The sequence below is a fragment of the Verruconis gallopava genome (genome assembly GCF_000836295.1).
Source record: "Verruconis gallopava strain CBS 43764 unplaced genomic scaffold supercont1.16, whole genome shotgun sequence".
NCBI classification, from domain to species: domain Eukaryota; kingdom Fungi; phylum Ascomycota; class Dothideomycetes; order Venturiales; family Sympoventuriaceae; genus Verruconis; species Verruconis gallopava.
Genome location: NW_015622152.1, coordinates 18,434 through 39,606, shown reverse-complemented (window position 1 = coordinate 39,606; position 21,173 = coordinate 18,434). Strand labels below are relative to the sequence as shown.

The window sequence follows — 21,173 nt, the reverse complement described above, 5'->3', positions numbered from 1 at the left end:
CTCCACCCCTGGCCGCCTGCCGCGTCCGGCGCAGTCCCGCCGCCACTCCCGGCGCGCCTTCATCTCTCCAGCGAGGCTGTGCACCCACCCGGCGTGCGTCTCACAATCTTGCGAACTCTCGACTCCTTCATGGCGATCCGACCTCCGCGACAAGGCCTTTGACATCATCGCCAGGCTTCCGCAGACACATTCTCTCTCTCTCTCTCTCTCTCCTCGAGCGCGTCCGCACATGCACGCCTCGTGCTGCGTGCCCTAGCCGCCGTCTGCACGTCTCAATCTGCCCTCTCCGCCCCCCAACCCCGTGCACGTCGCAAAGCCGACGGAGAGCCTCATTTCGACTACGCTTTTCCCCAGCTCGCGAGCCAGACGATGAAGGGAAATCAAAAGAACGACGCCAAACGACCGACAAAGCGGGCCCACCTCAGCGTTTCTGCTGTCTCTTGGCATGACTAACTCCCTCTCCCCCCGTCGTTGCTTTGCCTGTTCCCCCTTCTGGAACGTCTCATATTTTGCCCTTTTCTTAACTGGTGGGGCAGAACCGCCTGGGGCTTCGCTGCCAACGCGCTCTATCATTCTCCAATCCCTCATTGCAGGTCTTGCCTTTGCGCTTCTCTGCTAGTGGGTCATGCATGCTTTATTCGCTGCTACTGCTGCATGCGTCGATGGGTGCAGTAAAAAAAGGGCAGCCCTTACAATGAGAAAAAGGCCAGCAAAGAGAGGCTTCTAAAAAAAAAAAATAAGGGAAACCCTCGAGCGAAAGTGCACAGTAAGGGGAAAGGTAAGGCATTCTCCGCCCTCCCCACCCCCCCTTCCTCCCTACACCGGCAGGAGGGTGGCGAAATTCGAAAGATCCTCACAAGCCGCACATCACACATCCCCCTTCACCTCCCCTCTCCCGCTCATGCGAGGTGAGGATACCGGCGGATGAAGATCGCTGGCTCTGCTTGCTCCAACGAGCAGGACGGGGGCCGCCTGGGAGCGGGAGCGGGGAGGGGTGTTTTGTGTGCGGGTGTGGACTCGCAAGGAAGATCGGGGGCCGCCATCACCACACCTCCTTCGTTCCCACTTATAATAGATCCAGAGGCCTTAAAAACAGGCAAACTGCTTGTAGCGGCGGGGCCCCCTCGATCAGCGCTCAAGCACGTCGACGTCTCGCCTTTCGATTGGTGCACCTGGCATCGCGAAGAGATGAAGAAAAAAAAAAACCAAAAAAAATCCTCGAAACAGCCGCCAGTATGCTCTTCCAAGCGTCAGGTCTGCTCTGGCATCACGAAAAGAAGGGGAACCGAGTTTGGAAATCGTAGAAAGAGGGAGGGGAAATCCATCGTAGAAGGTCAAGATTCCTCCCCCCCGCCCCCCTTTCGTCCCGAATCCTCGTGTCCCCAGTGCAAATGATCGATCAGATAATCGTTTCTTTTTTCTTTTTTTTTTCCTTTGCTTTTTCTTTTTTTTTTTTTGGAGATGCGTAACACCGTTCGTTCCAGCCTTTGGACGCATTTTTTCACTGACCCGAGCACGGCGACAGCGCAAATGTTTTGCAAAGTGTCCACACACGTGCCAAGGATATGCCGATCTGCGGGTTTGCGAGTGACTTGGTGAGGCTCGAAAAGTCATGGCCAAGGTTGGAGACCACAATTGGACTGTACACACATCCTTGATTGAAAGACGTTTCAAATAAAGAGATTCGATATCTTGATCTCATGTGTTGTTCGTTCACGGCCTCGCTTTCCCCGTCGGGAGAATTACGTTTTTTTCCTTATCGATCCTACCGACGAGCCAAACATCAATCATCTTCCCTTCTGCATATGTACTTCCTCTTGCTTGCTACATAGTCACAGAGCTTGTTCTGGGGAGCTGTGAACAAGCATACAACAGAAAATCAAACTAAACAACGCGCTTCGACACCCAAACTTCTAGTGTTCCTTCCGCATGGTCGAAAGAGGTAAACAAAGACCATTAGTCCTCGAAGACCAAAAAATCCTGGCCCGTTCCCAGCAGACCCCAGCTCCTCTGCACCCGACCCACCAGCAATCCCCTGGGGAGAGGAAAAAAAAAAAGGAAAAGAAAAACGTCCTCCATTTCATCAAGTGCGCCTAGCAGAGCTATCAGATAGGAAATTAAAACAGTAGTCCAATGAACCGTCCAAGAAGATACAAAATCTGGTTACTTTGTTATAACGTGGTTTTATATAAGGCCGTTACGGAAAAGACGCGCTCCGCAGAGCGTCGTCGGTGGGTTACGCGCGTTCTTGTACGCCGCCCATAAGGAGAAAGGAGAGAAATTGGTCAAGCAGAAGTGGGCCGCCCGGAATGCAGAGTCTCTGTGGTATATCTTTCTACAAGCCGTATGGACCCGGAAAATAAACAAAAGTAGCAAAGCAATAATACTTTCAAAATAATGGACAAAGACTTGTACCCGCTCCGTTCCTACCCTAAGTTGGAAGCTTCCTAGCTGGCTCATGTCTCGATGTCGTCGTGAAAAGTGCGTGGCCAGGTGGCCCTGAATGTGTAACCCGCTCGATCGTGAACAAATAGAATAGATGAGAACCGCCTTGAGACGTGGAAAGAAAAAGGAGATCGCCAGCCGGTTAATGACTGCAGCAAAAGTCCCCTCAAAAGGTAATCAGGCTCAATCGCTGTGCTGTACTGAAGGAATTTTCAAATGATCGTTTTCTTGGGAACCGTGACCATCCATCATGCAAATCGAAATTCATACATTAGTTAAAAAGAACAATAGTCAAGGCGTGAAGCCATCGGATAGGATTCATGTCGCCTGACGTTTATTTTGGTCCCACAGAAAAGGGCAGGTGCGTGATGGATGCTTGACACTATTGCAAAGCTTCAAGACAAAACTTTACGCGAGAGAGCCTCGTCGAGATCCAGAAGGTTGCTTCTTCCAAAAGTGCATCAGCTTGCTGAGGCGATTTGTCTTCTTCGTCTTGACAGGCGACATGGACGTCGACATGATGTGCTGTGATTGCGGCCGAGTTTCGATGGACAACTTGCTCTTAACACCTACTAAACGCGACAGACTCGCCACGCTGGCGCGTTTACTCCTTCGTCGGGCCTCATCTAGGCTCGGGATCGAAGCCACAGATGACTTCCTGCCTTCGGAACTAGAGCCATACGAGCCACCGAACATAAACGGAAACTGCGGCGGTGTAGTCATAGTCGAACGGCTACTCGACAGGCTCGGCACGTCGTCCACAGACATGCGAACGGGCGGTCCAGCGTCGCCAAATGAGATGGATCGGTTGTCCGTCATGGACGACGTTGCGGTACCAAGACGTGGCGTGCTCAGCGATACTTGGCTGTTGCTGAAATGCCGGCTGGAAAATGATGAGGCAGTTAGCGTGTCCGGCGTCATGAGCGCTTGGCTTGGATGGGGGAGCTGCAAGTTCATAAGCGGTCTCGGCGCCTTCTCATCCTCGGCCGTTAGGGGAGGCGTGATTGTCGAGTCCGAATCGCGGCCCAGGGACGAAGCCCGTGGCTCTTCGTGATCTTGAACAACCTCGACGGCCGAGGAAACGCGCTGGCTAGACATTGATGGCATGATTGCAATGCCGCTTGCTGCTGAGCCAGCCGATGTTGGCTGTATCAACTGCGAAGGTTTCCGAGTGGGCGTCTCAGCGTCATCTTTGAGATCATCGGCTTTGATGCCGGGAGCCGACTCAGCATCATCGTTTGCGATGGTGGGAGCTGCAGCGCTTGGCTTGCTCGGCGCAACCGCCTCTTCAGCTGCTTCCTCATCCTCCTCTTCAAACACATCTGGCATGGTGGTCGTGGGCGTCAGCTTTGTATTTCGTAGCTCGAACGGAACCAGCTCAGGAGCACTTTCGGTACGGCGATGATTCAAGGACGCCTGGTACCCCAGAGAGTGCATTGAGCGACGCGGTCGCGGCTGAGACTTTGCCGGAGAACCTCTCGAGTTAGCACCGAATTGCGGTGTTCTGAAAGGCCCCAGCGCTGCGTCCAGATCGATGACAGGACTCATTGGGTCTGAATCGGCGTGTAGACGGTTCACCAGGGGCGTGAGGCTCAAATTGGGCCGCGGCTCTTCTGTGACGATTGTTACCGTCTCGTCAATGTCAAAATTGGGCTCGAACGTATCCTCTACGTCGAAAACTGCCGGTGCGTTCGCCGGTGAAGGCATCATCTCTGGCGCCGGAGTTTCGTTCGAAAGAGGCGGTGGTGTTGGTGCACGTCCTTGGATAGGCTTTGTTTTGAGATTTCCGTGAGATCTTGACTTGCGCGAGATGAAGGACCGCGTCCAGGACTTGGACTTCTTGGATTTGGGCTGCTTCTCTACGTTGGCATTCGAGAGCTCTTCGCCCAGCGCGGCGTACGCTGTGCTCTCTACCGAGTCAGGCGAAGTTGGAGGCGACGGAAGAAGCGAAGGCTCGGAGATACTGGATCGCAAGACGTGCGTAGGCTTTTTGGACTCCCACCAGCCAAAACTCCGCCGCTTGGGCGATTTCGACTCAGTCGAGGCGCTGAGAGAGGGCGGACACTCAGAAGCTGGCGTCGACGCGGCTGACTTTGGTCTTTCGTTGTTGCTGCTGTCCCACTGCACGTGAAACTCCTGTTTGTTCGATGACGCGACGTCCAAGACGTCGCCAGAACTCTGCGGCCGAGACGTTGATCTGTCGCCCTCGAAGGTCGTTTGCAGCGGCAGTCGTGCCACCACCCGGCTCGAAGGTGGACTCGACGCGCTGAGACTGATGACGGAGGAGAGACTGTTGGAGACGGAGTGCCCTCGGATTGTCGACAACGAGCTCTCTGTCTCGGATGAGATTGTGGATAGCGGCCGGATGTATTCGACACGGTCTGAGAAACCGACGCGAACACGAGGCACTGCTCTTGGCGGCGAATCTGTGGAGTCGGTTCTGGTTGCCTCTGGGCTCGAACGAAAATCTGCCTGTGATGCTACCCTACGCTGCGGATGGGCAAAGAAAGGCTTCGTGTCGCCCTCCAGCGGTGTCGCAGGCGCGCTGCCTCCTCTGTTGCCCGGCATGGACTCCTTCGGAGCCATAATCGCTTGCAGGTCATGACACGAGATAGCACCCGATCGGCGATGCCTGTGGCCGCGTGCCCCAGCCGGAGGACCGAGTCTTCCGGACGTAGATGACACTGGCAGGGCAACATCGCCCTTGGTTGGACTTGTGCTCATGAGACCGGCACCACCTTTGCCGTCGCCACCAATGAACTCGCTGCCGCCCCTCCGGTGGCCTAGTGCTCGCGAGGGTGTTGTTGGTGATGGCAGGATTGGTGAGTGCGGCGGTGTGACGAGTGATCGCGACGCTGAGGCCGACGCGGCGGAAGGGTTGAACACGAAGTCAGGAAGCGCAGCGGATCCACGCGAACGATGCGTCCTTGGGCCAGACGAAGGAAGAGGAGTGTTCTGCTGTGAGGACTGTGGACGTCGGTTCAGGGCGTTCCAGTTATCCAGAGACGGCGATGCCTCTGACGACTGTGCAGGGAAGACGAAATCTGGATTTGGCAACAGCTCGATGCTGTGCCCCGTTTCAGGTGCTCCCCGCCGCTGGTACAGCGGTTCCACAGAGGCCGTCTGTTCGCCGAGCGATGGCGTCGGGTGGTGAAACGAGTTGGTCATGGTGGACTCGCACCGGGGTCGCGCGGTGGACTTTCTACACGGAGCCTGCGAATGTACACAGGCTAGAAGCTCAGCTTGCGCAAATCACTGGACGGACGATTTTCGCATGTGGAAAGAATAAAGGCGTTGTAGCGGTGGTTCGAGCCTTTCGTCTGGACCTGAGTCTCAACGGTCGTTGTAGCAACTCTTTCTCGTCCAGAGTGGCAGGACAGCGCGGGTTGCATGCAGCGCGCGCAACGATTGCGGAGACGGGATGAGAAATAAAATAGATACACGATTAGTTTCTGCCGAAGCGCCGGTCAGCACGAGACGAACAGACGATCGCGATGGACGCCGATGTGAAAAGAGAGGCGAGGCAGGGCGAGGAGCGTACAGCGGTTTCTGGTGGGAGAGAGTGGGTCTCCAGAGCGCCCGAGTGAAGATGATGTTCGACGTTGCAAAGAATGACGGATGCAGGGTGACCACGGCGGTGGAAAGGAGCGGACGCAGCTGTCTCTGCGAAGACAGTGCTGTGAGAGGGCGTCGACGGCGACGAGGAGGTGGGAGGAGAGAGAGGGAGGGAGGGGGGAGGGGGGGCGGTGTGGGAAAGGTCTTGGTGGTGGTAGACGGGCAGGTGGGAGGAGGAGTGGGAAGAGGGACGGGTGAAAAGATGGAGGTTGTTTGAAGGAGAACGGGCCATTGGCGAAGCAACGACGAGCAGGTCGCAAGCGGACAGCACCAGACGGCTCCGGGCGCTGGGCAACGCAAGGTCGCCAAAGGCCGGACCCGCCCACGCACAGGAGGGCGCTGCAAAGGGCTAGGCGCCTGCGCCAAGGGCCCGCACTGACGCCGCGCTAATGGGGGGCGCAGGCCGATCATGCAGGTCCCACCAGGGGCCCCGTTAGTGGGCGGGCTGCCGGCCGCGCTGGGCCTCGTCGGCGGGCTCCCAGCGCCCCGTTGCGCGGGCGCTCCGCCGGGCTGCTCAGCGCCCTACCCACTGCCTGGCAGCGGCTCTTTTGCGGCCTGGGCCTGGCTGTGGCGCCGGCCTGGTTGTTTGATGTGCCTGCAAAGGGCAGTGAAGCCATTTGTTGCTTGCTTTCCCCCCCTCCCCGTCTCCGCGTACCATCGCTGCCCATGCATTATTGCTGCCCGTCCTGTCAGTGCTGGTACTACCGCTGCGACTACCACGACTACGACGACTCCAACGTCTGCGACTGCTGCTGCTGCAAAGTACACACTGTGCTGCTGCCGTACCATGCGTGCTAGCCTCTGCCGCCGCTGCGCCGTCCCTCGAAGCAGTGCGCGGCCGGTCCCCCATTCCATCCCCAGACGGCCCGCCGTAGCGAACAGATCGTGAAGCTAAAAAAAAAAAAAGAAAATGTCCGACCGTCATGAGCCTCTTTCGACGGGCGCTGCTTTCAAAACAGGTTTGCTGTTGACGTCTTTGACGACGAGCTCGTGCCAGACGTTGAATGCGACGCCGCACACACGCACTGGGCAACACAACCACCGCATCGCAGCGCCGAACATGATGCCGCACCCAGCGCGGCGAGTGATTTGCCCTCATCATCGTCGTCATCATCTTCATCACAGGAGTATGATTATGGTCCCTGCCAGAACGGATGTGCGCCACCTTGGTCCTGGTAGGCAGCACCCCTCGGCCACAGGACCAAAAGGCACCGCAATAAAGGACAGAACGCAGCCCGACGGGGGAGACAAAGACGCTCGCCCCAGCCTGGGATCGCGCCCGCAGCAAAAGCTTCCGAAAGCAAATCTCGCATCGTCCCAGGCGACGGAACGAACCCGCCACGCACTCTCGCACACGCACACGCACACTCACACTCCCACACGCTCCCCAGCACGCCCGCGGCGGCCGTTGGCACATTGGGTGCAATCTCGCTCCCCAATCACGGCCCAGCGTGCGCCTCCGCCGCCGCGAATCTGCGACTGTTGCCTCGCTGCTTCGTTCCTCTCCTGTCGTTGCCCTTCCCCACTCCGCGGGCTTAAGATTAGCCCCTTCCCGCACTCGTCTTGCCACGGTGCTCGCTCTCCAGCTGCTGCATCCCAACCCATCATGATGACTGTGCTGTGCTTGTCGCGATGCAGCCCTTCTTATTTCCTCCTGTCTTTTGCCCTGACTTATTTCGCCTCGCTTTCCATTTCGATCCTGGAAGTTTTTTTTTTCTTCTTTTCATGATGACTGACCTGCTCGATTGATCGTCCCGCCCTGTGTGACTCTCGATCGTCGTGTTCGTGCCGAAGACGTAGCGGCCGTTTCTGGACCATCTTTGATCCTGCGGAGTGCCCGACCCTTGTGCTCAGCTGAATGTCCTGCCAGGAACCAAAACGACAGCTGCAGCCGAGAAATCACTTCGTATGCGTGTGCTTTGCGTGCTTGGTGTGTGAGCGTGTGTGTGTGCGTGGATCCGTATAAGCGTCTGGTTGAGCTCGCCTGTCCGCATTCAGCTGCTCAGTTGCCCACCCACCTTTTCTTTCGCTCGCGCAATGATGCCGCTTCTGCAGATACGCACCCTTGCTGCTTGCCCATGCGCGTGGCCGTATCTGTACCTCGACTGCTCACAATCTTCCCGTTTCTGATCATTACCGACAAGGTCAACCATGGTGGCGATCAATCTTTCCACTCTCCTTCGCTCAAACCGGGCCATGCACGCTGTCCGCGACGAAAGGGGAGCCTCAAATCTTCCACCACAGATTGCAGGCTCGGCAGCGTCCACGAATGAGAGCGGCGACAGTTTTTGTAGTAGTGCGTCTTCTTTTCTGCACGTCAATCTGTCGTACCGGACGCCTCGCCGGCTGCGTGTCAAAAACGCTTCGCGACCAGCTTGGGCCTTGGCTGGCATGCACAGCTGGCAACAAGAGATGCTCAAGATGGTGAATTGGCGACCACGTCTACTGTGTTGGAGCTTCGATGTAGCTCGATGGCGTTGGAAGCCTCAGGGATGCGTTCCTACGTCGAAGCCCGACGACAACCATCGCTTCGCAAAGCACCTTCATCTCGCTCATAGAATTGACTTCTCGGATGGCCGCCAAATCCTGGCTGCTGCCACGGCTGAGGCTCATTATGCGGCTACTTCCACGTCCAATTTCCGTAACTGCGACGTCAAAGCCTCGTGAATTAGATGACTGATGACTACATGTATGAGGCATTTCCACAGAGTATGCTGGACGAGCAATGAGATTCCCTCTGAATCGGGCATGCTACCGCCAAAGTCCAGAAGGACACGCAGGCACCGACGCGTGGGAATCGTCTCGGGCAGGTTGGTCGCCTGTCTACTTGTAAAAGGCCCCCCGATCGCCGGCAGAGCCCTACTTCAATCTGGGAAGTCGAAAAAAGGAAATCGAAACTCTCCAAGCCTCCGATCCAATGCCCTACAGTACTGTGACCAAAAATGGGGGAATCGCAATCATCAAATGACACGGGTTCATTTTACTACTCAATCCCATGGCAGGACATTGAGCAGGGGCCATGACACATCTCCTCCGCAACCACTCCTTCTCATCAGCAGCGCCTCGTTTGGATAGTAAAGAAGAGAAGTAAAAGAAAAGAAAACCTTTTCCACATTGACCGACGATTGATCACTTCTGTCTCTTGTCGCACGCACCTTCCGCCCGACGTTCGACTTGTATCGCCTTTCTCTTCTTTTCTTTTCCGTCTCTTTGCCCGGTCCCTTTTCGGACATTTGCATGCATGTACGCACACACGCATGCTGCAAGCCACGACAATGCACGACAATTGGCCTTTGAGCGTCGAGACGCACGCAACTTTTTTTTTGACCCCCGATCCAATGCATGCGGAGTTTAGCATGCGAAAATTTCAAACATGCAAACGCGTGTGGCATATGGAGTACTTCTTGCTCCTCCTCCTCCTCCTGCGTGTGGCAAAGAACACCGGCTGAGCAGACATCGAGATCACTTATTTTTTTTTTTCCATTCAGCTGAAGAAGCAGTGACTCACTGAGGCAGTGGTACTGAAGAGCAACGAAACGCTGCTCGTCGTCAAAAGCAGATCTTTGGCGCTCTGATCCGTGGTCAATTGTCGATCACCCTCTCCACAAGCATCGTTTTTTGATCACGAAATTCTCCATCGGCTAGACCCAGAGCGTCAAGCCATTTAGATCCTTCAATCTGGAGGTTGGCCGTTTAGTATTTCCTCGCATTTAGGCGACCATTAGACATACCTTCTACGTATGCGCACACGCTTGTGTTCCTCTAATCGCGATCGACAGGGTCTAACACGCCGCCGAGGGCTGTTGAGATGCACTGGCCTGGGACCGCCTCCACTTTTTTCTCACCCAGCTTCGAGCGTTGGACGGATTAATTAACACCAAAAGACAAGAATGGTTGACAGTCTGACTGCTGTGACGCCGGATCCGCCTGATTGCACTGGCCTGCTGCTTGCTCGTTGCTAGCTAGATACCTACGCACTAGGCGACAAAGAGATGAAACGTAGCGGGCCCGTCAGTCTGGCACAGGACCGGACGGGTAACGCTGAACTGCTGATACCGCTGCCGCCGTCGCTGCTGGAAATGCTTCGAGCAGCTGCCACAGCTTTTGCGTCCCTGCCCCGTCGCTCAAGCGCTGCAAACGTGCGTACGGTATGGCTTCGGGAGCAGCGGCAGCGACTGTAGGCTTGAGGTTGATACAAGTCAACCGGCTTGGCAACCACGCGGCTGGAACCACTTTGTGTACCATGCTCAACTGTACTGACCCTCAAACCATCACAGCCTCCTCATTCCTTGTCATAATGATTGATCGCCGTCGTGTCTGCGCGCTGCCTCAGAGCGAAGACCCATTCTGAGGGACGTAACGACGGATTTTTTTTTTTTTAATTCTTGGCAGCTGCTAATTATTTATCGTAACTCCCGAGCCCCCGTGGGCCCTTTTCCTCTTTCCTTAACGGCCAGTATACCCCCCGGGCGACACTACCTCATTCGCAGCTTGCGTTGCACTGTTAGTTATTCGTTTGACAGTTTGTCCTGAAAATGGAGCAAGCCTCGTGATCATTCGCCTTTGGCCCATCCCCCGCAATGGCGGACGCCTTCGACGCCTCTTTGTAAGCGGCAGCGGCAAAAGTCTAGTCTGTGAAAGAGGAATGCCGCCCTCCATCCCCTTTCAAGCGAACGGGTAACCCGAAGGAAGATAAATGGACTCCCACCCAATCCTAGTGTCGTTTTGTACCATCCTGCAGAAGGAGCGAAGGGAGGTCACATTAATGCTCGACATCGTCCCTTCTCGCTACGGGAAAGCTTCCGTTACAGCCGCGTCTACAAGTAGACAACTTTGTCATGTACGAGTGTTGTAGTTTTCACTTCGTGATCATCATCAACATCATCATCATCATTATTATTAATAGCAGCGTGAGCAGTGACCTTACGCTCAATCGTTCGGCCGTCTCGCTACTTGTACGTGGCAACGGTGTGGCGTCAAGTTGGCGCTGTTTTAGTCCGCTGTGTGGGTACAGAGAGTACATGGAAACACGAATTCGACGTCTGTTTCGTTGCTCTGTTTGGACAATCGATGATGTTGACGATGACGCCAGCAAATAAAATGGTTCGACCAAAAAAAGAAATAAACACCCGGGCTTCTCGGAAGTGGAAAAACCGCACGCTTTTGGAAGGTCAAGGATGGGAGACGCTACAGGAGAGAAGGAAGGGAGGGGAACGAATAATAACATTCAACAAATAGGCGAAAACAAAAAAAAAACAAGGCAACAGTGACCTGCTTGCGTCTTTCCACTGCATTATCGACCACAAGGCGTGCGCCCAGCACTTTCACGCTCTAGGCGCACGCCTCCTGAGGGGTGCAGACCACAAAGATCTGTCCCGTGATGCCCCATGGCGTCGACATCGGCATTCAGCTGCCAGAAAGCCACGGCGAGACAAACGAAAAAGATAAGAAGAGGGCCATTTGAATTTTGCTGTCCCAACAGCGGAACGGCCGTACCTCTGGGCCCGGCGCCTCCGTGGAGGAGGGCAGAGAGAAGAAAAGGGCAACAAGCCGTCTCGTGTGCGTTTGTGTACATGTGTGTATGTTGATGGCGCTGCTGAACCTCTGTTACTCTCCCAGGAGGTTCGTCTGCTTTCAGCGTCCTTTTGGCGCGCTGACGTATGGGAAAAGCGACGCCTCCCACCCCCCCCCCCCCCCTTCTCGAACCGCTCAGCCTTGGGCCTCAGCCGCATCTGACATTCCCGAATGTCACTTTGTACTCTTTTGTCGCTTGTACGCCCGCGGCGCCAAATCAGATATTTTTCCGCAACGCCCCCCTCGGCCCCCTTTTTCTTTTTCTCTCCTTCCGTGCTAAGCTCCCCTTCTGCTTCTCATCCATCTCATGCGTGCGATCGGTGTGGCCGAGATCGAGGCTTTCCACTTCGCATGACCCTTCTTTTTCCTGGGAGGAGAGGGGGAGTGGGGGGTTTAATCGTTGAGCTTGCGGTTTCCAAGTCAGCAGCATCGAGTGTCCTCGCTCGAGGGCTCCAGTCGATCATGCAACATATCGAGCGGACGCACCTCGTGCGATTCGTCGTCGTGCTCAAAAAAAAAGAAAAAAAAAGAAAGAAAAAATCTTGTCCATCACGCGAGTCGCGAGCAAATATATATATATATATATATTGTATGTGCATAGAAAAGGTTTCCTCGCCAAAGCGCAACCACCCAAGCGGTAGGTACAAGGACGGCGTTGCGCCTGTCCAAGGCGGCGCTTGTCTCGGACGCAGCGAGTAGAAGGTACAGAGAAACGGCCGAGCGTCGGGGATTTTGCCTTGGGTCAGGCAGCTCACTGAGCTTGATCATGCACAGTGAAGGGGAGGGGAAAAAAAAATGGGCGGGTCACTTCGTAGCTTTGTGCTGTCGTACGTACGTCGAGAGGTCGGGTTTGCAGACCCTGACATAAGACGCGAAGACGGGAAGACCGCGTCGGGGCCGCTCTCCAAGGTGAGCCCAAAAAGGTGCTACGACTTGATCAGGAAAGCTGGGGCGCACGTCGGCCTGACAAAAAACACGAAAACGGGGGCGCGCGTTTAGCAAAGTGTGAAGACGACCGAGCATGTCTTAAAACGAGAGCGTATTGCGATTCGGGAGCGTGCTGGGTCCGTCGCAGCGTCCGTACACGGGATGCAGGCAGCATTTGGGTCGAGAACTCTCAACTTTTTACTTTGATTTTTTCTCGTATCAGGTCGAAACGCTATCTAGGATATTTAAACGCTCACCGCACGCAAAGAAAAAAAAAAGCCCGCCACGTACACACCTCATGAACTCATCAAACGTGGAAAAGCGAAGCAGGAGAGAAGAACAACACGTTCAGCAAAAGATTCCGTTGCAAACGCCTGTCGAGGCATTGCAACGGCTGAAATGAAAGCGACATGGCCACCAAAATGCTCGCTTGAACACTGTATCCACCCACGCCATGCTTTGGGGTACACGTGCAGAAAGCCAGCCCAGATGTTTTTTTTTTTTTTTGTATTGTCGGGGACTTGAGGATGGTAGGACATCAGATCTCGAACTCGTTCACCCAGTGCTTGACGACGAGTTTGCCTTCGTGGAAGGTCTCTCTGTTCATCCGTACTATGATCGCGGCGTGACTGTGTCGCGCGGCGTGAATCCAAACGGGGTACTTCTTGAAGCCGACATCGTCGAGGGCCTGTATCATAGCGAACTGCTTCGGCGTGAGAGCCAGTGTCGGCATCTCCACGGCAGCAGGAGCATCTGCAGCGTCGCTCTCCAGACCCTTTTCAGATACACTCGAGACGGAGCGGTTTGATTTGTGTCGTGGAGAGATGACGGGACTAGTAGTGGGGCTCATTGAGCCATCCTCTAAGGCGACCTCCTCGCTCGATGCTGGAAGATATTCTTGCGACTGGGCTTGATTCACGTTTTCGAAAATGTCCTCTGCGGTCTGGCGCGCTTCCTGCACCATGGAAACCAGCAAGGGCACTTTGTACTGCTCCGCGCTTATCCCCGCCTTGCCCTCGAGGTGCAAGCGTATTCGCCTGCTGCTTCTGAAGGACTGGATGACCGACGTCATCAGGAACGCAGGGACACCGATGACCATGAACAAAACGATGAATATCGCAAACGGAATCCTGTAGAGCGAGTCGGAAGCCCCCGTGGCAAGTCTCTGGCCAAAGGTAGCGGGGATTTCGGGCTCCTTTGGCGAGACAGGATTGTCCGGATCAAGAATGACTGGTTCATAGCCTTTTAGATAGTTGACCTTGATGCCCTTGAGGTCCACGAAGGGATCGGTCTTCGATATTCCGGTCGTATAGTAAACGGCCGTCCTGTCGTTCACAATGTTGCAGTAGAGGCTGCGGTGCTTGAACTTGGCCAGTGCCTGAATAAAGATGGAGTCTGGATCCGCCAGCACAGAGAGAAGCGGCCTGCCTGTATCCCGAAAGGAGTCGATCGTGAACAGCTGTCTCCCGCTCATGGACAGGAGGCGAGCACCCAGCACATTCCACAGGTGGTTGTGATAGCCCAACAAGGGTGTCCGAACACCTAGGTGGGGTGTTGCGAATGTCGTAAAGTTGACTGGCTCCAACTTTTCAAACCAACCCTTGCTGTGCAGCAAGCCGATCGCATACCGTGCCACCAGCCCACCCAGCGAATAGCCTATGACGCTGATCTTCTTGATGTGCTGCCCATTTCGTGCCAGCTCTTCCAGCTTCTGCTCGATCTCTTGTGTCACACGTTCGCCGCCTAACTCGATGCCGTCGTAGGTGAAGCTTCCGGAATTGCGCTTTGCAACAAGGATATGTAACTTGTCCTCCGGGTATCGGTCGCGCAGTGCGGAGGTGAGATACCACAAATGCGAGGGCGAGCCCCACAGTCTAGCACGGTCAAAAGTCAACAAATCAAAATTTTTGCTATGTGATCAGGCACCCACGGATCGTTGCGAGACTTGAACAGCAGATTGTGGCATCGCAGTAGAAGGTCAAAAAAATGGTCGCGTGCCTCATTTCAAGTAGCCCTCACGCAAGCTCTGGAACCTACCCATGAACCAGTACAGCCAAATGGTCAGCCTTCACGGCTCCCTCGCTTGAAGCCGAAGAGCGACGCTCGATCTCTTCGATGACATTGTCCGGCTTCTTGATGAGCGCGTCTATGCTCTGAAAGTCAATAGGCAGCATCCTGACCCAGAGCTCCGCAACCAGAGTCTGGGGAAGAGAGACACGCAGGCCGGGGACAGTTGCAGCCTGCTGCACACACAGTACCTACTTATTAGCCTAAGCATCGCGGCAAAGCAAAAACAACGGTAGCAAATCAAGCAATCGAAGGGCGAGGACCAGCGGTGAGCAGCGACGATCCGGGGCCGGAGGCGACTGCAATTGGGGAGAACGTTATCGTGCCTGGAGGGAGGCTTGCTCGTACCTTTGATAACGATGTTTGTGAAAAGATATGACAAGCTGTGAATCCCTGCGCGGCGGGCGATGATGCACATGCACAGGCGAGCGAGGGGCCGCTGGGCGCTTGGGGCCAAGCTCGATGCGGCTCGTTGGCGGCCACTGTCGCTCCGCTCCAATGAGCTGCAAGACCGTGTCCTCGATGCGTGCTCCAGCTGGGCTTGTGCTTTTGTGCCTTTGTGATGTGTGCGTGTGCGTCGTCGTGCGTCGCGCGAGTCTGATTTTCGACAGCGACGCCGGAGACTGCGCAGGAGGCGAGAAAAGCTTTGTTGGCCGATAGCGAGCGGAACGCGAGAAGGCGCGTTCTCGACGCCGCCTGTTTGACTTCCTCTTTCGATCGCCCTTGGACATCCCGTGACGTCGTTCAGCTCCGAACGAGCTCGTCCGCTGAGAAGACGGTTCGCGTCAGCCTCGCCAGCCCGGCCATACTTGCAGCATCTCCAAGTGGCAGAGCTCTGCAGGAAACCTTCGCGGCGAAGCGTCACGTCTTTGTTGTCTCAAGCTCGCTGTTCCAAGTCGTACTGTCCGTTTAGGCAAACATGACATGCCACTCGCTGTCGTGACAGGTCAGCTGAAAGCCAACGCCTTATCGCACCCTCGCTGGAGCAACGACGAAGCAATCATCACAGATGTGCAATAAAGTCCCTGGACTATTCAAGGCCACAATACAAAGCAAACTGCCTAGCGGCTGTCACGGCTTGCCGTCCACGTAGCCGCAATGTTCTCGTCGACACTCTTCAAGAGCATCCCGTGTCCAGCTGGTCCAGATAAATGCAAGCTTGCCAACTGCTTGTTCTCGCACGAGCTTGGAATCGTGCCGTCAAAGGTCGATGATACCGCACGTAATGCGAAAAGTGCGACCGTGGGTCAAGAGCACGGCGATCTGAAGCGCAGGAAGCTGAACAACACGACCCTGGAACGGATTAAAGATGGCTCACAAGTCGACAACTCCCCTGCCCAAGCGGAAATCGCAACTCCTTCTAGTTCCAAAAAGCCAATAAGCGCTCCGGTTCAAGCAACAAGCACTGCTAAATCGCTTGCATCTGTGGCTCGCCCCATCTCGCCTCCAGCCTCGGTGGTCGAAAAGAAGGCCTCAGTGCAAAAGCCCTCTCCAAATGTGACAGATGCAGCACACAAGTCCTCAGAATCACGCCCAGAGAAGGTAGAGAGGCTCGCGCCGCGCATGGTCGCAAAGATCAGTACACCATACTCGACCCGCAGCGCTCTCTTAAATCATATACATAACGAAGTAACGCGACTCAACAGTGAGGTTGCGAAGAGCAAAGACCCAAGCATAGCTGCCTTGAAGCTAACAGAGAACCAATTAATTCGCTTGGCACTCGATGAGGAGGAAGAGGCGACGAAACAGCCGCTTGTCTATGTCAACAAAATGAAAATCAAGATCGGCAGATACAGAAAAATGCCCCTCAATGAGTGGGTGGAAACTCGAAGGCAGGCCACAGGCTTAACCAGAAACGAAGGGGAAGCGAAGGACGCAGGTGTCGACAGCCCTGTCAAGATTGAGACTGGCTTATCGCCTTCTGAGGAGCTGGACATGCTACAACGATTCGTCCTCTCGCCACAACAGCTGTCAACAGCGGGCTTCATACTCACACCGCCAACGGATGCACAAATTGCAGATGCTCTGAAGACGATCGAGATCTCTGGTGGATACGAGACGTGTGACAGGTGTGGCACGCGATTTAAGTGGCTAGACGAACCAAAGGAGGATGGGACCATGACGACAAATGGAAAGTGCGTGTATCATTGGGGTAAACCAATTTTCCCAAAGCGGGAGAAGACGGACCATATCACTGGGCCGAAGGAGGCGCTTTACTCGTGTTGTGGCCAGGCGAAGGGGTCACCGGGCTGCACAACAACGAATTCGCACGTCTTCAAGATCAGTGCATCCAGCCCCGGCCGCTTAGCTAGTATCCTCCAATTCCAGACCACGCCGCTGAACACAAAGGCTGAGCGCATGGCTGTCGCATTTGACTGCGAGATGAGTTACACTACGGCGGGTCTTGAGATAGTCCGACTGTCTGCGTGTAAATGGCCGTCGAAAGAAGCACTCATTGACGTACTTGTCAGGCCATTTGGTAAGATCCTCGATCTGAACACCAAGTTCTCTGGTGTAACGCCAGAACAGTTCTCTAATGCAATTGACTTTGATCCCGAGATCCACACGCCACTTCCGGAACCCGGCGCAGACGGAGCCGAGCAGCAGATGAAGATCGTGGCCTCTCCGGCGGCAGCACGAACCCTTCTTACCAGCTACATATCGCCAACCACCGTGCTCATTGGTCATGCCATTGAGAACGACCTTAATGTTCTCCGTCTTCTTCACCCCACAATCGTGGACACGTCCCTACTGTTCCCTCACCACGGTGGCCTCCCCTATCGCTTTCCACTTCGCAAACTTGCCAAAGACCTACTCAATCTGGACATCCAGACAGCAGACGCAGCCGGGCATGACAGTATGGAAGATTCACGTGCAACTGGAGACCTGGTGCGCGTCAAGATCGGGAGAGAATGGGACAAGCTTGTCAAGCAGGGCTGGAGTGTCGATAGAGGCAAATTTTACGCCACGATTGGGGGGAAGAAAAGAGAGGCCAGCTTGCCACCGTACATGGATAGTCAGGGGTACAGTAGGAAACGTAAGGACGGAGAGGCGGTGCCGCCCATGGGCCAGGTTGGGGAGAGTGAAGGCCTAAAAAGGTTGCTGCAGGAGAACAGTGAAACAAAGGACGCGAAGTTGTGAAGATTACATGTACAATACGCATCCCCTGGAAGCACGAACCTGTCGAAGACGCGTAGTCGCCAATCCTGGCAAAAATCTAGTTTGGATATTCTTCTCTTCTTCCAACAGGAAATGCTACACGTTTCTACCATCCGCCGTATCGCTCGCTCATCAGGGTGAGTTACACAACGGGAAAAAGAAATCAAGCTTCAGGCGAACTTAAAACTGCACTGCTCTGAGGTTGTCACGTTAAGGGAGATTTGTCTAATCAATTGTCGACATCTTCATCACAGCGACAGTCAGTGCTTTATACTAGAACAAAGGATCGCACTCTTTGCGAAGCGTTTTCATCCACCGCTTCGCCGTCCATCATGCCATCGACATAGCAATCACCAACAACGGCCCATAGCTCTGCAGCGCCTTCGATAGGAGTCGACTGCGTCGAAAACGCTTCATCAGAGGGTGCGGGAGAGGGACTTTGTGATCGTCTTGACGATGCAGGAGAAGCAGGCGCAGGTGACGTCGAACGCGGTTCCGGCGAAGGCCCGCGTGGCATCAGATACGGCGTTTGGTCAGCGCCTGCTTTCTTGCGTACGAAAGGGTCGCGCACGCTGAAGCCGGCGGGTGGCCTTTCGCGGACTTGCCTGAGAACGACGGGGACGCTGCACCCGTATATCACGGCTACTGTGTCTCCTACTTGGACCTCGTCGGGGGCCAGACCGAAGAATGTTCCGTCCTGAAGTACGGCGGCGGAAACACCGTCCAGATCCGGCTCCACGAGTATGGCCCGGCGGTTGTAGCAGGCTACGCGTGCACGCTCGAGATAGTCCTTGAGCCAGCGGTCGATTTTATCTCTTCTTGCATTCTTGAGGACGACGTCGTAGCGAATATCGCCGGATCTGTCTTGGAGCCGCATCATGCGAAGGCATGCTGAGTGATCGTCAAGGTTATGGCCATTCTTGGACGTGCTCGCCGCGATCAGGGTCCTCCACAGACGCTCTGGAATACCGTCAAGTTCAAGCCTCTCATTTGTGTCGCTGTGCTTCCATCCCCCCATCCGGAGAACGTCCCGCGGAATGATTCCTGGAAGCATACGATCGGAACGCTCGCAGACTCTACCGATGACCTGCCCATGGACTTGGAGTGAGCCATCATATACCTCTCGTAGAACAACGTGAGGTGCTGGCGAAGGCAGTGGATCTGCCGGGGTGCACTCTGAATACCACAGCTTCTCTTTCGGTCGTTTGCCGAATATCGCAACGCCTTTTCGCGAACCTGAAGCTTTGAACCGAGATTCTGTCTCGCCAACGAAAGAATCACCATTAATTCTACCCCCGAAGACTTCGCTAGGAATACCAAAGGCGGATTTATCTAGAGTGCGCATCCAGGAAGGTAGCACTGAGTCGACTCGACGTCGGTCATGCTTGTTGAGATTAATCCAATGCCAATTATGTGTTGGTACCCAACACCTAAGTATTATGTCAAGGCCGCTGCCCAAATTGTAGCTATATTCGATCATTCGAGTGAACACATCAAGTACACTGCTATTGTAATCCGTCGGTGGGATTGGGACGCAGGGGTCATTCTTTGCCAAGTTGTATACCGCGAACACGATGTCCCTTGGGTCGCCAGCATCGAATGGTGTAAGTTTGGCGATTAACCAGTCCAGAGCCTTTGTTGGATACGGTTTACGAAGTGCATCTCTTCTAAGTACCTCCGAGAACAGCAGACTTCTCAGGACAGTAGCACCATACGCATTCAACGTCTCTCTAGAGGTGGGATACAGAGAGTCATTCTCGGTTGACTCCTGTAGTATCTCCAAAGCACGGCCAAGAGCAATAAAGAATGACTCACTGTCCTGTTTCTTCGCTCCGAAATGAATGGTAGCTTTTTGAGCGTAAAATAATTCCTGAAGAATCCACCTTCGACCAAACCACTGGTTTCGCATCAGATCAAGGAAAACCGACCGCTTGTTTTCATCTTCAAATAAGTTGAACATGTGTTCGTCGATCGGGGTCTGTTTCAGTTCGGAGATCAAGTCCATGCTGATTACGTTCATTGGCGTCGCTTCTCCCAGCCAGATGCAGACATTCTGAGCCTTCTTGTAGACTTCAGCCATGAGCGGGAGCTGTTTGTTCTTTTCGTCGATATCTTTTTGGTTCATGCAAATGGCGTCGACCCAGAGAACCTTTGTGTAAGATGGTCTCCACCAATTGCGATAGTCGAGCTTCTCTCCTTTTCTTGGTGGCAATTTTCTCATGCGATGAAGAGCTGAGTAAAGATTCTTCCGAACCGGAAATATGGAGACGTGCTCGAAAATTTGACTAAACTGCTCTTGTATAGGGCAGTCTTTGTCCTCGCTGATCTTGCGATGGTTCTCGTTGCGAGTCATGTTGAAGATATATATTGGAAAGAGGGCCGTATCATCTCCCCACACGTATGAGAGAGCCTCGTAATGAATGTTATTTGGGGCTTCATCCAAAGGAACTGTTGCCATTGATACAAATATTGCGTCCTGTGGGTCGCCTGGGTGTAGATAAAGCACACGGATGTAACCCTTTTTAAGAGGATGATATTGATGTCTGAGGCGTTTACGACGCGCAATCTGAAATAAATTCCATGTATTTTTAATGAACAAGCTATCTCCAGTGTAGTATCCAGGCTTCGGTATAGGGTCGATGGTATATCCCGTGTCCATGTTTGGGTTGTTTCTAATCAAGTCTGATGGTCCTGGAGCTGCATCTCTTGAGCCTCTGCTAAAGCGACTCCGTCTGTTTGACTGCGTGCTTGGCTGTAAATTCGCAGCCTTAGCATTTCGCTTCTTTTCATTAGATTCTAGAATTGGTCCATACGCTCTTGCAGGTTCCAACTCAGACCGACATGATTCATTATTAGACCAATTAGGCGCTCGGGAAGTTTGCAAATTCTCATGTCCGGGATGAGGTAACGGGTAAGTTATGTCCATGTTTTGGTATGATCAAGGCAAAAGCTGGGAGCAAATTTGACACTTGCGCTGCCGTTCTGCCTGAGATGGGGGCGGCAGCTCTTATATTGTAATGAGATTGAGGCGCCGCGGCCTCATGGGTACACCAGTAAGCTACGATTGGCCGCCGCCCTTTTACATTGCACCGAGTGGCTGCGTATCATGCTGAAGACGAGCGAATTAGCGGGCAGTTTGTCTCTGCAGCCTAGATGCGAATCAGCACACGTCTGAAAAAGTTGTCTGATTTAAGATCAGCCACAGGGCAATCACGCATTCTCTGCCGCCAGGAAGATATATGAGCAAGTGTATGGGACCGTGCTCCACGCATTATTCCAGTTCTCGGCCAGCTATAGATTGCGGATTTTTTTTTTCTCAACCGTATATGATCAGCAGCAAGCAAAGTGCAGCTCAAGGCAAGGCATTTTCCATATCAGGGCAACAT

The 21,173-nt window shown here is 54.2% G+C and overlaps 5 protein-coding genes across 8 annotated transcripts; 2 read left to right on the top strand and 3 right to left on the bottom strand.

Moving 5' to 3' along the window:
• Window positions 1-1,668: 1,668 nt before the first annotated feature.
• PV09_05195 (uncharacterized protein) lies at window positions 1,669-6,183 on the bottom strand. The gene is made up of 2 exons (XM_016358673.1): window positions 5,987-6,183; window positions 1,669-5,897 (listed from the first exon to the last, which is right to left on the bottom strand). Exon 2 carries the CDS (start codon window positions 5,611-5,613, stop codon window positions 2,854-2,856), a length of 2,760 nt encoding a protein of 919 aa, XP_016213292.1. The 5' UTR covers window positions 5,614-5,897; window positions 5,987-6,183; the 3' UTR covers window positions 1,669-2,853.
• Window positions 6,184-8,398: 2,215 nt separating this feature from the next.
• On the top strand, window positions 8,399-9,145 carry PV09_05194 (uncharacterized protein). The gene has a single exon (XM_016358672.1). It carries the CDS (start codon window positions 8,740-8,742, stop codon window positions 9,133-9,135), a length of 396 nt encoding a protein of 131 aa, XP_016213291.1. The 5' UTR covers window positions 8,399-8,739; the 3' UTR covers window positions 9,136-9,145.
• A 3,634-nt stretch (window positions 9,146-12,779) lies between these two features.
• On the bottom strand, window positions 12,780-14,996 carry PV09_05193. Of its 4 annotated transcripts, none has more exons than XM_016358670.1 (3): window positions 14,824-14,996; window positions 14,492-14,707; window positions 12,780-14,435 (listed from the first exon to the last, which is right to left on the bottom strand). In XM_016358670.1, the coding sequence occupies exon 3, from the start codon at window positions 14,033-14,035 to the stop codon at window positions 13,100-13,102; it is 936 nt and encodes a 311-aa protein (XP_016213289.1). In that variant the 5' UTR covers window positions 14,036-14,435; window positions 14,492-14,707; window positions 14,824-14,996; the 3' UTR covers window positions 12,780-13,099. The 4 variants fall into 4 exon arrangements, with proteins under 4 accessions (XP_016213289.1, XP_016213287.1, XP_016213288.1 ...); XM_016358668.1 differs by having other exon boundaries at window positions 14,599-14,707; XM_016358669.1 differs by having other exon boundaries at window positions 12,780-14,707.
• Window positions 14,997-15,192: 196 nt separating this feature from the next.
• PV09_05192 (uncharacterized protein) lies at window positions 15,193-17,905 on the top strand. The gene has a single exon (XM_016358667.1). It carries the CDS (start codon window positions 15,727-15,729, stop codon window positions 17,767-17,769), a length of 2,043 nt encoding a protein of 680 aa, XP_016213286.1. The 5' UTR covers window positions 15,193-15,726; the 3' UTR covers window positions 17,770-17,905.
• A 150-nt stretch (window positions 17,906-18,055) lies between these two features.
• PV09_05191 (uncharacterized protein) lies at window positions 18,056-20,713 on the bottom strand (the record flags this gene model as incomplete). The annotated part of the gene is made up of 1 exon (XM_016358666.1): window positions 18,056-20,713. The coding sequence occupies one exon, from the start codon at window positions 20,711-20,713 to the stop codon at window positions 18,056-18,058; it is 2,658 nt and encodes an 885-aa protein (XP_016213285.1).
• Window positions 20,714-21,173: the final 460 nt, after the last annotated feature.